Source organism: Gorilla gorilla, chromosome 20, assembly GCF_029281585.2.
Source record: "Gorilla gorilla gorilla isolate KB3781 chromosome 20, NHGRI_mGorGor1-v2.1_pri, whole genome shotgun sequence".
NCBI classification, from domain to species: domain Eukaryota; kingdom Metazoa; phylum Chordata; class Mammalia; order Primates; family Hominidae; genus Gorilla; species Gorilla gorilla.
The window spans coordinates 44006429-44020052 of record NC_073244.2 but is presented as its reverse complement, the minus strand read 5'-3'; the positions used below and the strand labels follow the sequence as shown (position 1 = coordinate 44020052).

At 45.8% G+C, this 13624-nt stretch overlaps 1 protein-coding gene across 1 annotated transcript in view; it reads left to right on the top strand.

Annotated features, from left to right (window-relative positions):
* RHPN2 (rhophilin Rho GTPase binding protein 2) overlaps positions 1–13490 on the top strand; it is an 84629-nt gene extending 71139 nt beyond the window's left edge. The window contains exons 12-15 of the mRNA XM_031003940.2: positions 106–182; positions 2195–2341; positions 3496–3651; positions 11822–13490. Coding sequence (XP_030859800.1) covers positions 106–182; positions 2195–2341; positions 3496–3651; positions 11822–12082 — 641 coding nt within the window. The 3' untranslated portion in view covers positions 12083–13490. The remainder of the gene's footprint in view (positions 1–105; positions 183–2194; positions 2342–3495; positions 3652–11821) is intronic.
* The last annotated feature ends 134 nt before the right edge of the window (positions 13491–13624 follow it).

Below are 13624 nucleotides of genomic sequence, written 5' to 3'. Positions count from 1 at the left end.
CTCCCAAAGTGCTGGAATTACAGGCATGAGCCACAACACTGGCCTATTAGGATCACTTTCAATTACAGAAACGTTTATCCTCCCATTTCTCATCCTCTATTCTAGCTAAAACTGAGCAAGAGGTTGACATTATATTGCCCCAGTTCTCCAAGCTGACAGTCACGGACTTCTTCCAGAAGCTGGTATGTTGAATGCTCTCTACATTCAAATGACCTAAGGGGACAGCTCTTCACTTTGGCGAGTATGGTGTCTTAGTCCATGTGGGCTGCTATAACAAAATGCCTCAAACTGGGGGGCTTATGAACAGCAGAAATATATTTCTTAGTTCCGGAGGCTGGGAAGTCCAAGACCAAGGTATGGGCAGATTCGGTATCTGCTGAAGGCCCATGTTCTGGTTTGTAGGTGGGGCCTTCTACCTGTGTCCTCATGACAGAAAAGGTGATGAGCTCCCTTGGGCCTGTTTTAAAAGCATGTATCCCATTCTTGAGGGTTCCACCCCAAGACTGAATCACCTCTCAAGAGGCCCCACTTCCTAATAATTACATTGATGATTTTAATATACATTTTAAATTTTAATAAATATTAATAAAATTTTAATATTTTAATATACAAACTTTGGGAGGGTACAAACATTCAGACCATAGCATATTTTATTTTATTCATTTATTTTTATTTATTTGTTTTTTGACACAGAGTCTCGCTCTGTTGCCCAGGCTGGAGTGCAGTGATGCGATCTCAGCTCACTGCAGCCTCCGCCTCCCAGGTTCAAGTGATTCTCCAGCTTCAGCCTCCCGAGTAGTTGGGATTACAGGCCTGTGCCACTATGCTTAGCTAATTTTGTATTTTTAGTAGAGACGGGGTTTCACCATGTTGGCCAGGCTGATCTTGAACTCCTGGGCTCCAGTGATCTGCTCACCTCAGCCTCCCAAAGTGCTGGGATTACAGGCCTGAGCCACTGTGCCTGGCCCCATAGCATATTTTAAAGGTAGTTTTTAGGTATTGTCTATTTAAAATTTTTTAAAAATATTTTTTAGTTTTTTTTAGAGACATGGTCTCACTGTGTCACCTAGGCTGGATTACAGTGGCATGATCATAGCTCACTGCAGCCTGAACCTTCTGGGCTCAAGCGATCCTCCTGCCTTAGCTACCCTAGTAGATGGGACCGCAGGTACACACCACCATGTCCAACTAATTTTCATTTCTTGTAGAGATGGGGTCTTGCCTAGGCTGGTCTCAAACTCCTGGGCTCAAACCATCCTCCTGCCTAGGCATCCCAGAGGGCTGGGATTACAGGTATGAGCCACTGTACCTGGCCTGAAATTTTTTTTCCTTTTTTTTTTTTTTTTTTTTTAAGACAGGGTCTAACTCTGTTTTCACCCAGGCTGGAGTGCAGTGGCACAATCATAGTTCACTGCAGCCTCGAACTCCTGGGCTCAAGAAGTCCTCCTGCCTCAGCAGCCTGAGTAGATGGGAGCATAGGCGTGCACCACCATGCCTGGCTAATTCTTTTATGTTTTTAGTAGAGAATGGTTCCCACTATGTTGCCCAGGCTGGTCTCAAACCCCTGGCCTCAAGCGATCCTTCTGCCTTGGTCACACAAAGTGCTCAGGATTACAGGCATGACATGCCTGGTCTTACATTTTTTATATTAGAGATTTTATTTATGATAATTTTGGCTGGGTGCGGTGGCTCACGCCTTTAATCCCAGCACTTTGGGAGGCTAAGGCGGGTGGATCACCTGAGGTCAGGAGTTTGAGACCAGCCTGGCCAACATGGTGAAACCCCATCTCTGCTAAAAATACAAAAATTAGCCGGGCATGGTGGTTCGCACCTGTAATTCCAGCTACTCAGGAGAATTACTTGAACCCGGGAGGCGGAGGCTGCAGTGAGCCGAGATCACACCACCACACTCTAGCCTGGGCGACAGAGTGAGACAATGTCTCAAAAAAAAGAGAAAAAGATAATTAATACAATGCCTAAAAGATAATTTTATTGAAAATATATTGGGTATGTTTGAGAAGATGGCTTTCCAGGTTCTCGCATGACTGCTGTAGCATGTATGCCCCCAGATGTGTCATTTGTCCCTGAACAAGGCCAAGTGAGATCTTCAAGGACAGCAGGCAAAATTCCCTTTAGCTTTCAAGCGTCTGATCCAGCCTTCAAATCCTACACCTAACGATGCTCTCTTCCAAAGGGCCCCTTATCTGTGTTTTCGGCTAACAAGCGGTGGACGCCTCCTCGAAGCATCCGCTTCACTGCAGAAGAAGGGGACTTGGGGTTCACCTTGAGAGGGAACGCCCCCGTTCAGGTTCACTTCCTGGATCCTTACTGCTCTGCCTCGGTAAGCACATGCTTTTCTTGGTTGGCAGCAAACACAGATATCTGGGTGATTGAATTTAGGGTGGGTTCACCCATGTCAAAGGCCTGACTTGATGTGAAAGGCCTCATGGGTGCTACATTCCCTAAAAGAAAAGGATTAATTTTTACTGTCTTTTTTTCGTTTGTTTTATGTTTTTAGTTTTTTTTAGACGTTGGGAGGTGGAGGCTGCAGTGAGTCGCGATCGTGCAGTGGCGCAGTCTCAGGGCTCACTGCAGCTTCTGCTTCCTGGGTTCAAGTGATTCTCTTGTCTCAGCTTCCTGAGTAGCTGGGATTACAGGCACGTGCCACCACACTCGGCTGATTTTAATTTTTGTTTTTGTTTTTTGAGACGCAGTCTCACTCTGTCGCCCAGGCTGGAGTGCAGTGGCGCGATCTTGGTTCACTGCAACCTCCACCTCCTGGGTTCAAGTAATTCTCCTGCCTCAGGCTGCTGAGTAGCTGGGATTACAGGTGCGTGCCACCATGCCTGGCTAATTTTTTGTGTGTTTTTAGTAGAGACGGGGTTTCACCATGTTAGCCAGGATGGTTTTGATCTCCTGATCTTGTGATCCGCCTACCTCGGCCTCCCAAAGTGCTGGGATTACAAGTGTGAGCCACCTGGCCCGGCCTAATTTTTGTATTTTTAGTAGAAACGGGGTTTTGCCATGTTGGCCAGGCTGGTCTCGAACTCCTGGCCTCAAATATTCTGTCTGCCTTGGCCTCCCAGAGTGCTAGGATTACAGGCGTGAGCCACTGTGCCTGGCCAATTTTGGCTTTTTTTTTTTTTTTTTAAATTGCACCCAGGCTGGAGGGCGGTGGCACGATCTCGGCTCACTGCAATGTCTGCCTCCTGGGTTCAAGCAATTCTCCTGCCTCAGCCTCCCAAGTAGCTAGGACTACAGGTGCCCACCACCACACCTGGCTGATTTTTGTATTTTTAGTAGAGATGGGTTTCACCGTGTTGTACAGGCTGGTCTTGAACTACTGACCTCAAGTGATCTACCCGTCTCAGCCACCCAAAGTGAATTTTTGCTTTCTTGATGCGAACTTACGCAAATACCTGTTTTGTTAATGGGGACTGATTCAAGGATTTGAGTGAACAAAACGTTGACTTATTTTCAACAATACTTTTTCAGGTGGCAGGAGCCCGGGAAGGAGATTATATTGTCTCCATTCAGCTTGTGGATTGTAAGTGGCTGACGCTGAGTGAGGTTATGAAGCTACTGAAGAGCTTTGGCGAGGACGAGATCGAGATGAAAGTCGTGAGCCTCCTGGACTCCACATCATCCATGGTGAGCGCTGACACCTCCCTGGGCAGTCAGTAGTGGCGTGGAGTGAAATCTGCATGAGTTCAGCCCCAGAGGTGTTTACCAGACCCTCTGTCTCCTGCCTGTGTAACATGGTACAAATGACTGGACTCCTAGGCTTGTAATCACTGTAATGTGCTCACCTTGGGTCAAAGAGAAAATTGGCAAACTTTTTCTTTTTAAAGACAGGGTCTTGCCCTATTGCCCAGGCTGGTTTGCAGTGGTATGATCATGGCTTACTGCAGCCTCTATCTCCTGGGTTTAAGTGATCCTCCCACCTCAGCCACACGAGCAGCCAGAATTATAGGCACCCACTACCACCCCTGGCTCATTGTTTCTTTCTTTATTTATTTATTCATTTTGTTTTTTTATTTTATTATTTTTTTTGAGACGGAGTCTCGCTCTGTCACCCAGGCTGGAGTGCAGTGGTGCAATCTCTGCTCACTGCAAGCTCTGCCTCCCGGGTTCACGCCATTCTCCTGCCTCAGCCTCCCGAGTAGCTGGGACTACAGACGCCTGCCAACATGCCTGGCTAGTTTTTTGTATTTTTAATAGAGACGGGGTCTCACCGTGTTAGCCAGGATGGTCTCGATCTCCTGACCTTGTGATCTGCGCGCCTCGGCCTCCCAGAGTGCTGGGATTACAGGCGTGAGCCACCATGCCCGGCCTATTCTTTATTTTTTTGTAGAGACAGGTTCTTGCTATGTTGCCAAGGCTGGTCTTGAACTCCTGGGCTCAAGCCATCCTCTCACCTTGGCCTCCCAAAGTGCTGGGATTACAGGCGTGAGCCACTGCACCCTGCTAGCAAACTTTTTAAAATATCCTGTAGATAAAATAATCAACTGATCTATTTTTCTGATCAAATTGTTTAATTACAAAAGTAATACATACTCATAGTGAAAAAACAAAAAACAAAATTCTAATGGTACAGAAGAGCTTAAGACAACCTGTGAAAGTTAAGACAATCCCTCTGTACGCCCTAGAGGCAGTGTCAGCCATGTCCTGGGAGATTTGGGAAGCATTTGAGTGTCTTCAAGTTCACCTGCACAGTTACCGCCTTTAATTTTCCCCACGTGAGGCCAGGCACGGTGCTCATGCCTGTAATCAGTACTTTTGGAGGCTGAGGTGGGCGGATTGCTTGAAGTCAGGAGTTGAAGACCAGCCTGACCAACAAGGCAAACACTGTCTCTACTGAAAATATAAAAATTAGCTGGGCATGGTGGTGCACGCCTGTAACCCCAGCTACTCAGGAGGCTGAGGCAGGAGAACAGTTTGAACCTGGGAGGTGGAGGTTGCAGTGAGTGGAGATCGCACCATTGCACTCCAGCCTGGGCAACAGAGTGAGACTCTGTCTGCAAAAAAACCTAAAATTTTCCCCAAGTGCTAGGATTCATGCCACACTTAATGACGTTCTCCTCTGCACTTTGCCACACTTAATGATGTACCCTCGACCTTCCCTCTGTAACAACACTCATTTATTCATTCAACAAATATTGATTGAGGATCAGTTGGGTGCCAGACACTCTCTTAGGTGTCAGAGCTCCAGTTTACATTACACAGATAAGGTCCCTGCCCCCCAGCGAAGCTGGCATTAAGTCAGCAAATAAATGTTCAGGATTTTGATAAGTGCTGTAAAGGAAAAAAGACCTGTAAAAAAGACCTGGAGTGTTTTTTGAGACAGAGTCTTGCACTATCACCCAGGCTGGAGTGCAGTGACGTGATCTCGGCTCACTGCAACCTCCGCCTCCTGGATTAAAGTGATTCTCCTGCCTCAGCTTCCCGAGTGACTGGGATTATAGGTGGGCACCACTATGCCTGGCTAATTTTTGTATTTTTAGTGGAGACAGGGTTTCTCCGTGTTGGTCAGGCTGGTCTCGAACTCCTGACCTCGTGATCCATCTACCTTAGCCTCCCAAAGTACTGGGATTACAGGCGTGAGCCACCTCACCCGACATACTTCAAATTTTAAAAGAAGATAAAGTCAAGGGACTCAGAGCATCTTGGGAGAAGGGATCATAAGAAATCATATTTTTAGGGACAAAATCCATGGAGCTTCTGGACAAGTGATTAAGGTCCCCAGCAGAAACAGAAAAGACATTTGTCCAAAAGGAGGTTAGAGAAAAGAGCCAAGCCACACACTGAAGGTTGGAGTAGGGACCCCATCAGCAGAGGCCTGAGTTTCTGGGGCATGCCCTGCCCCCTGTGAGAGGTGCAAAGGCTTGACTTTCAAGCCTGTGACATCTTTACACCAGGCCAAGGAAGGGGCTGCTGTAGTAGCTGAAAGCAAGGGTTCTGCACTCAGACAGTCTAGATGTGTATCCTGGCTTTCCACCACCAGTTGTGTGGCCTTCAGCAAGTCAGGGAATAGCTGTGAGCCTCAGGATAAACTGAGTTTACATAAAGCCCTTACAAGAGGGCCAAACAGGAGCTACATTTCAATCCACAATAGGCATTATAATGATGATAACCATGATCATGATGTTTATTCTTTTCACCTAGCAGGACCTCTTTAATTTTTTTAAAAATAATGTTTTTAGGCTGGGCACAGTGGCTCACTCCTATAATCCTAGCACTTTGGGAGGCCAAGGCAGGCGGATCACTTGAAGCCAGGAGTTCGAGACCATCCTGGCGACCGTGGCAAAACCCTGTCTCTACTAAAAATACAAAAATTAGCAGGATATAGTGGTGCATGCCTGCAATCCCAGCTATATGGGAGGCTGAGGCATGAGAATCACTTGAGCCTGGGAGGCAGAGGTTGCAGTGAGCCGAGATTGAGCCACTGTACTCCAGCCTGCGTGACAGAGTGAGACCCTGTCTAGAAAAAAAAAAAGGTTTGTTTTTTGTTTTGAGACAAGGTCTCGCTCTCATTGCCCTGGCGCAATCTCGGCTCACTGTGGCCTTGACTCTTGGGCTTACGTGATCCTCCCATCTCCGCTTCCTGAGTAGCTAGGACTACAGGCATGCAACACCATACCCAGCTAATTTTTCGTATTTTTTGTAGAGACGGGGCTTCACCGTGTTGCCCTAGCTGTTCTCTAACTTCTAAGCTCAAGCAATCCGCCTACCTTGCCTCCCAAAGTGCTGGGATTACAGGCATGAGCCAGCATGCCTGGCCAAATAATTTCTTTTGTTGTTGTTTTTTGTTTTGTTTGTTCTGAGACAGGGTCTAACTCAGTTGCCCAGGCTGGAGTGCAATAGTGCAATCATAGCTCACTACAGCCTCGAGTTCTAGGACTCAAAAGATCCTCCCTTCTCATCACCTGAGGTCAGGAGTTGGAGACCAGCCTGGTCAACATGGTGAAACCCTGGGCGTGGTGGTGGCGGGCGCCTGTAATCCCAGCTACTTGGGAGGCCAAGGCACGAGAATTGCTTGAACCCAGGAGGCAGAGGTTGCAGTGAGCCGAGATTGTGCCACTGCACTCCAGCCTGTGCAAGAGAGGGAGACTCCATCTCAAAAAAAAAAAAAAAAAAAAAAAAGATCCTACCAAGTAGCTGGGACTATAGGCGTGCACCACTATACCCAGCTAATTTTTAATTTTTTTGTAGTGACAGTCTCATTTTGTTGCCCAGGCTTGTCCCAAACTCCTGGGCTTAAGCAATCTGCCTGCCTCCGCCTCCCAAAGTGTTAGGATTACAGGAATGAGCCACTGCACCAGGCCAAAAGTAATTTCCTTTTGTCTTTTATTTAATTAATTTTGTAGTGACCGGGTCTAACTAAGTTATCCAAGCTGATCTTGAATTCCTAGCCTCAAGAGACCCTCTTGAATCAGCCTCCCGAATAGTTGGGATTACAGGCATGAGCCACTGTACCTGGCTCTTTTTTTTTTGGAGACAGAGTCTTGCTCTTGTCATCCAGGCTGGAGTGCAGTGGTGCAGTCTTGGCTCACTGCAACCTCACCTCCCGGGTTCAAGCGATTCTCCTGCCTCAGCCTCCCGAGTAGCTGGGATTACATGCACCCACCACGATGCCTGGCTAATTTTTGTATTTTTAGTAGAGACGGGGTTTCACCATATTGGCCAGGCTGATCTTGAACTCCTGGCCTCCGGTGATTGGCCCGCCTTGGCCTCCCAAAAGTGCTGGGATTACAGGAGTGAGCCACCATGCCCAGCCCCTGGCTTTTTAAAAATAATTAAAAAAAATTATTTTTGTCTATTAATTTTTATGATAAGGATTTTAGATAATGACAGCCAAGCACTGTTTTTAGTGACTGAGCCTTTCAAACAAAATCAAATAAAGAGAACATTTAGCCTAGCACTCTGGCTGAACTGATGACCTGCTGCCCTTGGCTACCCTCTTGACTACAGTGGGGATCCCTAGTTGAACAAATCTAAGCTTGGAATCAAGCTCTGGAATTAGGCCCTGACTGCTGTTCACAAGCTGTGTAACTTCAGCACGTTCATACCCTCCTTGGGCCTCGGTTTTCTCATCCAGAGGTTGGAAGAGTTAGGCCTACACAGTGGTTTTAAACTGTGCTCTGTAAAGCCCTAAGAGTTCTAGAGGGGTACCCCAGGTGGATTTGAGTGAGGAGTGGGTGGCAGGGAAAGAAATAGTAAATGGAGCTGGGCACAGTGGCTCACGCCTGTAATCCCAGCACTTTGGGAGGCTGAGGCAGGTGGATCACTTGAGGCCAGAAGTTCAAGACCAACCTGGCCAACATGGTGAAACCCTGTCTCTACTAAAAATACAAAAATTATCTGGGTGTGGTGGCATTTGCCTGTAATCCCAGCTACTTGGGAGGCTGAGGCAGGAGAATCACTTGAACCTGGACGTGGAGGTTGCAGTGAGCCAAGATTGGGCCACTGCACTCCAGCCTGGTGACAGTAAGACTCCGTCTCAAAAAAAAAAAGGCTTTTAAAAGAAAGTAGTGGTACATATTGCAGGAGTGAGAGAGTGTGTGTGGGTATGATACTGGGGTGGACCTGGCGGGGAATAGGGTCAAGAAAGGCTTTACTTTTTTTTGTGAGACAGAGTCTCGTTCTGTCACCCAGGCTGGAATGCAGTAAGTGGCGCTATCTCAGCTCACTGCAAGCTCCACCTCCTGGTTCATGCCATTCTCCGGCCTCAGCCTCCCGAGTAGCTGGGACTACAGGTGCCCGCCACCACGCCCAGCTAATTTTTTGTATTTTTAGTAGAGACGGGGTTTCACCATGTTAGCCCCGATAGTCTCAATCTCCTGACCTTGTGATCTGCCCGCCTTGGCCTCCCAAAGTGCTGGGATTACAGGTGTGAGCCACCACGCCCCGCCAAGAAAGGCTTTTCAAAGAATGTGATGGTACGCATTGCAGGAGTGTGTGTGTGTGTGTGTGTGTGTGTGTGTGTGTGTGTGTGTAGAGATCTGGGAGGCAAGGGTGCCTGGACGAGAGAGGGAATGGGATCCAGGCACACAGAAGGGCTTGGTCTTGGGGGACGGATGCCATGAAGTATACGGCAGGGATGTCAGGAGGGTGTGTGAGTGGCTTCAGGAGGAGAGCGAAGATAAGAAACAAGTATACAGGAGGAAAGGAAATGAAATTACTAGGGACACACAGAAGTGCCAGGAAATGGGTGCCTATTAGAGGTTTGGGGTCAGGTTAGAATTCCAAGGGAAGCCTTGGTGAGTGTCCTCCAGCAACGCACAACCTTTCAGATACAGGCCCTAGGGGAGGCAGAGGGTGGAGATGAGCGAGTTAGCATTGCTGGGGGCAGATGGAAGAGAAATGAGGGTATTTATAAGGCAGTGGTTTTGATACACAATGGACTTTGAGCAGCTGAGGGTTGGGAAATGCTTTCAGGCCTCACATCTGTCTCCAGGATTATTCGTTTTATTATTGTTTTAAATGACATTGTGTGTGCTCCGTAAAACATGGTGGAGTTAGTGGTCAGTTTTCCAGAAAAGGAAGAGGCATCTCCATCCTTAGGGGCTTGAAGTACCCCCTACTTTATTGCTGCATAACTCAGATTCCTCTGAGGGTTTATTTTATTTATTTATTTATTATTTATTTATTTTTTGCAATAGAGTCTCACTCCATCGCCCAGGCTGGAGTGCAGTGGCGTGATCTTGGCTCACTGCAACCTCCGCCTCCTGGGTTCAAGTGATTCTTCTGCCTCAGCTCCTGAGTAGCTGGGATTACAGGTGTGCACCACCACACCCGGCTGATTTTTGTATTTTTAGTAGAGATGGGGTTTCACCATGTTGGCCACGATGGTCTTGAACTCCTGGCCTCAAGTGATCCACCCACCTCAGCCTCCCAAAGTGTTGGGATTACAGGTGTGAGACACTGTGCCCGGCCCCTCTTAGGGTGTATATTAGGAACAATGTCCTCAACTATTGCAGCGATATATTGTATGCCTAATTTTAGTGCCAGAACATAGTAGACCATCAATAAACATGTGGCGAACTAAACAATCTCAATGTTAGGCAAACCTTAGAAGCTGGTGATAGCCCATGTGGAAAGTCTTCAGAAAGCAAGCTTCCTTAGATTTCCAGTTGGAATCCTACATGATTCTTTGAAAGTTAATAGTAGAGAGTGTTTAATGGTACAAAGTTTCAGCTGAGGAAGATGCAAAAGTTTTAGAGATGGATGGTGGCAGTGGAGCATAATGATGTGAATGTAGTTAATGCCACCGAACTCTACACTTGAAAATGATGAAAATGGCACTCCAGCCTGGGCGACAGAGCGCGACTCCGCCTTAAAAAAAAAAAAAAAAAAAGGAAAAGGAAAAAAAAGAAAAAAGAAAATCGGGTGTAGAATAGTGTAGTATATTCCTTTTAAGAAAATGAATGGTAATATACTTATGTACATATAGAAATACTTGTGCATGCATATCATCTCTAGAAGTATAACATGGAGGGCCTTAGAAGCCCAGGTGACAGGGAGACCTATTGCTCACTGCATATTCTTTTTTTTTTTTCCTTCCCTTCCCTTCTTCCCTTCCCTTCTCCTCTTCCCTTTCCTTCCCCTCTTCCCTTCCTTTCCCCTCTTTCCTTCTCCCCGCCCCCCCCCCCTTTTTTTTTTTTATTTTGAGACAGAGGTCTCACTCTGCCACCCAGGCTGGAGTACAGTGGCACAGTCACAGCTCACTATAACCTCAACCTCCTGGGCTCAAGCAATCCTCCCCTCTAAGCCTCCCAGGTAGCTGGGACTGTAGTTGTGAGCCACCGCGCCCCACCCTGTACTTTCATATTCGTGACCATTAGTATTATTACTTTCTGAAATAGAAGAAGAACCTTAAAATGTGAGTTGTGGCTCCTAAGCTTAAATTGTTACTATTGAGTACATTCCTTAAAAATTATCCTTGTTGGGCCAGGCGTGGTGGCTCACGCTTGTTAATTCCAACACTTTGGGAGGCCAAGATGGGCGGATCACGAGGTCAGGAGATCGAGACGGGGTGAAACCCTGTCTCTACTAAAAATACAAAAAATTAGCCAGGTGTGGTGGCGGGTGTCTGTAGTCCCAGCTACTCGGAGAGGCTGAGGCAGGAGAATGGCATGAACCTGGGAGGCGGAGCTTTCAGTGAGCCGAGATCGTACCACTGCACTCCAGCCTGGGCGACAGAGTGAGACTCTGTCTTAAAAAAAAAACAAAAACAAAAAACAAACAAAAAATTATCCTTGTTGGACCTGGTGGCGCACACCTAGAGCCCCAGCTACTCAGGAGGCCAAGGCAGGAAGATCACTTGAGCACAGGAGTTCAAGACCAGCCTGGGCGACATAGCAAGACCCTGTCTCAAAAAAGAAAAAAAGTTTGTCCTTGTTTTAAGAACCTAATTCTATATAAGCATTGGTCATCTGAGTTTCTGAATTATGTCTGTTTAATTTATTTTTTGGAGACAGAGTCCTGCTCTGTCGCCCAGGTTGGGGTGCAGTGGTGCGATCTCAGCTCACTGCAACCTCCACCTCCTGGGTTCAAGTGATTCTCATGCCCAGCCTCCAAGCAGCTGGGACTACAGACATCCACCACCATACCTCGTTAATTTTTGTATTTTAGTAGAGATGGGGTTTCACCATGTTGGCCAGGCTGGTCTTGAACTCCTGACCTCAAGTGATCCGCCTTCCTCGGCCTCCCAAAGTGTTGGGATTACAGGTGTGAGCCACCGCACCTGGCCAAACTTCGTAGTTTTTATCATCTATCTTGATAATGCCTGACGCCCTTTTTCTTACTTTTCTATGTGCAGCATAATAAGAGTGCCACATACTCCGTGGGAATGCAGAAAACGTACTCCATGATCTGCTTAGCCATTGATGATGACGACAAAACTGATAAAACCAAGAAAATCTCCAAGAAGCTTTCCTTCCTGAGTTGGGGCACCAACAAGAACAGACAGAAGTCAGCCAGCACCTTGTGCCTCCCATCGGTCGGGGCTGCACGGCCTCAGGTCAAGAAGAAGCTGCCCTCCCCTTTCAGCCTTCTCAACTCAGACAGTTCTTGGTACTAATGTGAGGAAACAAACACGTTCAGGCCCCGAACATTTCCGGTGCTGACTCGGCCTTAAACGTTTGTGCCATAATGGAAAATATCTATCTATCTGTTCTCAAATCCTGTTTTTCTCATAGTGTAAACTCACATTTGATGTGTTTTTATGAAGGAAAGTAACCAAGAAACCTCTAGGAATTAGTGAAAAAAGAACTTTTTTGAAGTGTGTTACTATACTGCTGTAAGTTATTTATTGTATAAAGTATTGTAAATAGAATAGTGTTGAAGATATGAAATACGGCTATTTTTAATGGTGACAATTATGACTTTTAGTCACTATTAAATTGGGGTTACCTATATTAGTACAATTTGTAGTTGTTTCCAGGTTTGGCTAATAATCATTCCTTAACCTAGAATTCAGATGATCCTGGAATTAAGGCAGCTCAGAGGACTATAATGATAGAATTAAATTAGTGTCACTAAAAACTGTTCCAAAGTGCTGCTTCCTAACAGGAATTCATTAACCTAAAACAAGATGTTACTATTATATCGATAGACTATGAATGCTATTTCTAGAAAAAGTCTAGTGCCAAATTTGTCTTATTAAATAAAAACAATGTAGGAGCAGCTTTTCTTCTAGTTTGATGTCATTTAAGAATTGCTAACACAGTGGCAGTGTTAGATGAAGATGCTGTCTACAAGGTAGATAATATACTGTTTGATACTCAAAACATTTTTCATTTTGTTTAAAGTAGAAGTTACATAATTCTATATTTTAAGTCTTGGGTAAAAAAGTAGTTTTACATTTTATAAAGTAAAGATGTAAATGATTCAGGTTTAAAGCTCTATTTGACTTTTTTGTTGTTGTTGTTTGAGATAGAGTCTTGCTCTGTTGCCCAGGCCGGAGTGCAGTGGTGTGATCTCAGCTCAGTGCAACCTCCGCCCCCTGGGATCAAGCGATTCTCCTACCTCAGCCTCCCAAGTAGCTGGGACTACAAGGTGCCCTCCAGCATGCCTGGCTGATTTTTGTATTTTTAGTTGAGGTGAGGTTTCACCATGTTGGCCAGGTGGGTTTCGAAATCCTGACCTCAAATGATCCACCCACCTCAGCCTCCCAAAGTGCTGGGATTACAGGCATGAGCCACCACACCCGTCCCACTATTTTACTTTTTAAAATGACATTCTTACTGATTGATTTTTATCTTGCTATAAGTTGGATGACACCGTGAATCTAATAAGGTTCACTGTTGACACGGTACAAGTTACATAGCTAAAATACATAGCATTGAAGACTAATTTTAAGGATTAACAAGAGTTTATTTTCTATTGTGCAATATCTTAAAGAAAGCAACCACCTTTGGGAAAGTGTATCTGCTGCTCCTAGGGCCATGTTTGTATAAATATTTTAATAAACATATTCATTTACCCGAGTTAATATTTCTTTTTACTTTTATTTCATTTTCATTCCCTCCTCTTTCAAATTGTTTCTCCCCAATGCACACAGTTTCTACTGTTTTGATTTTTTTTAGTTACTAACATTTCATAAAGCAGAACTTAAAAAGCT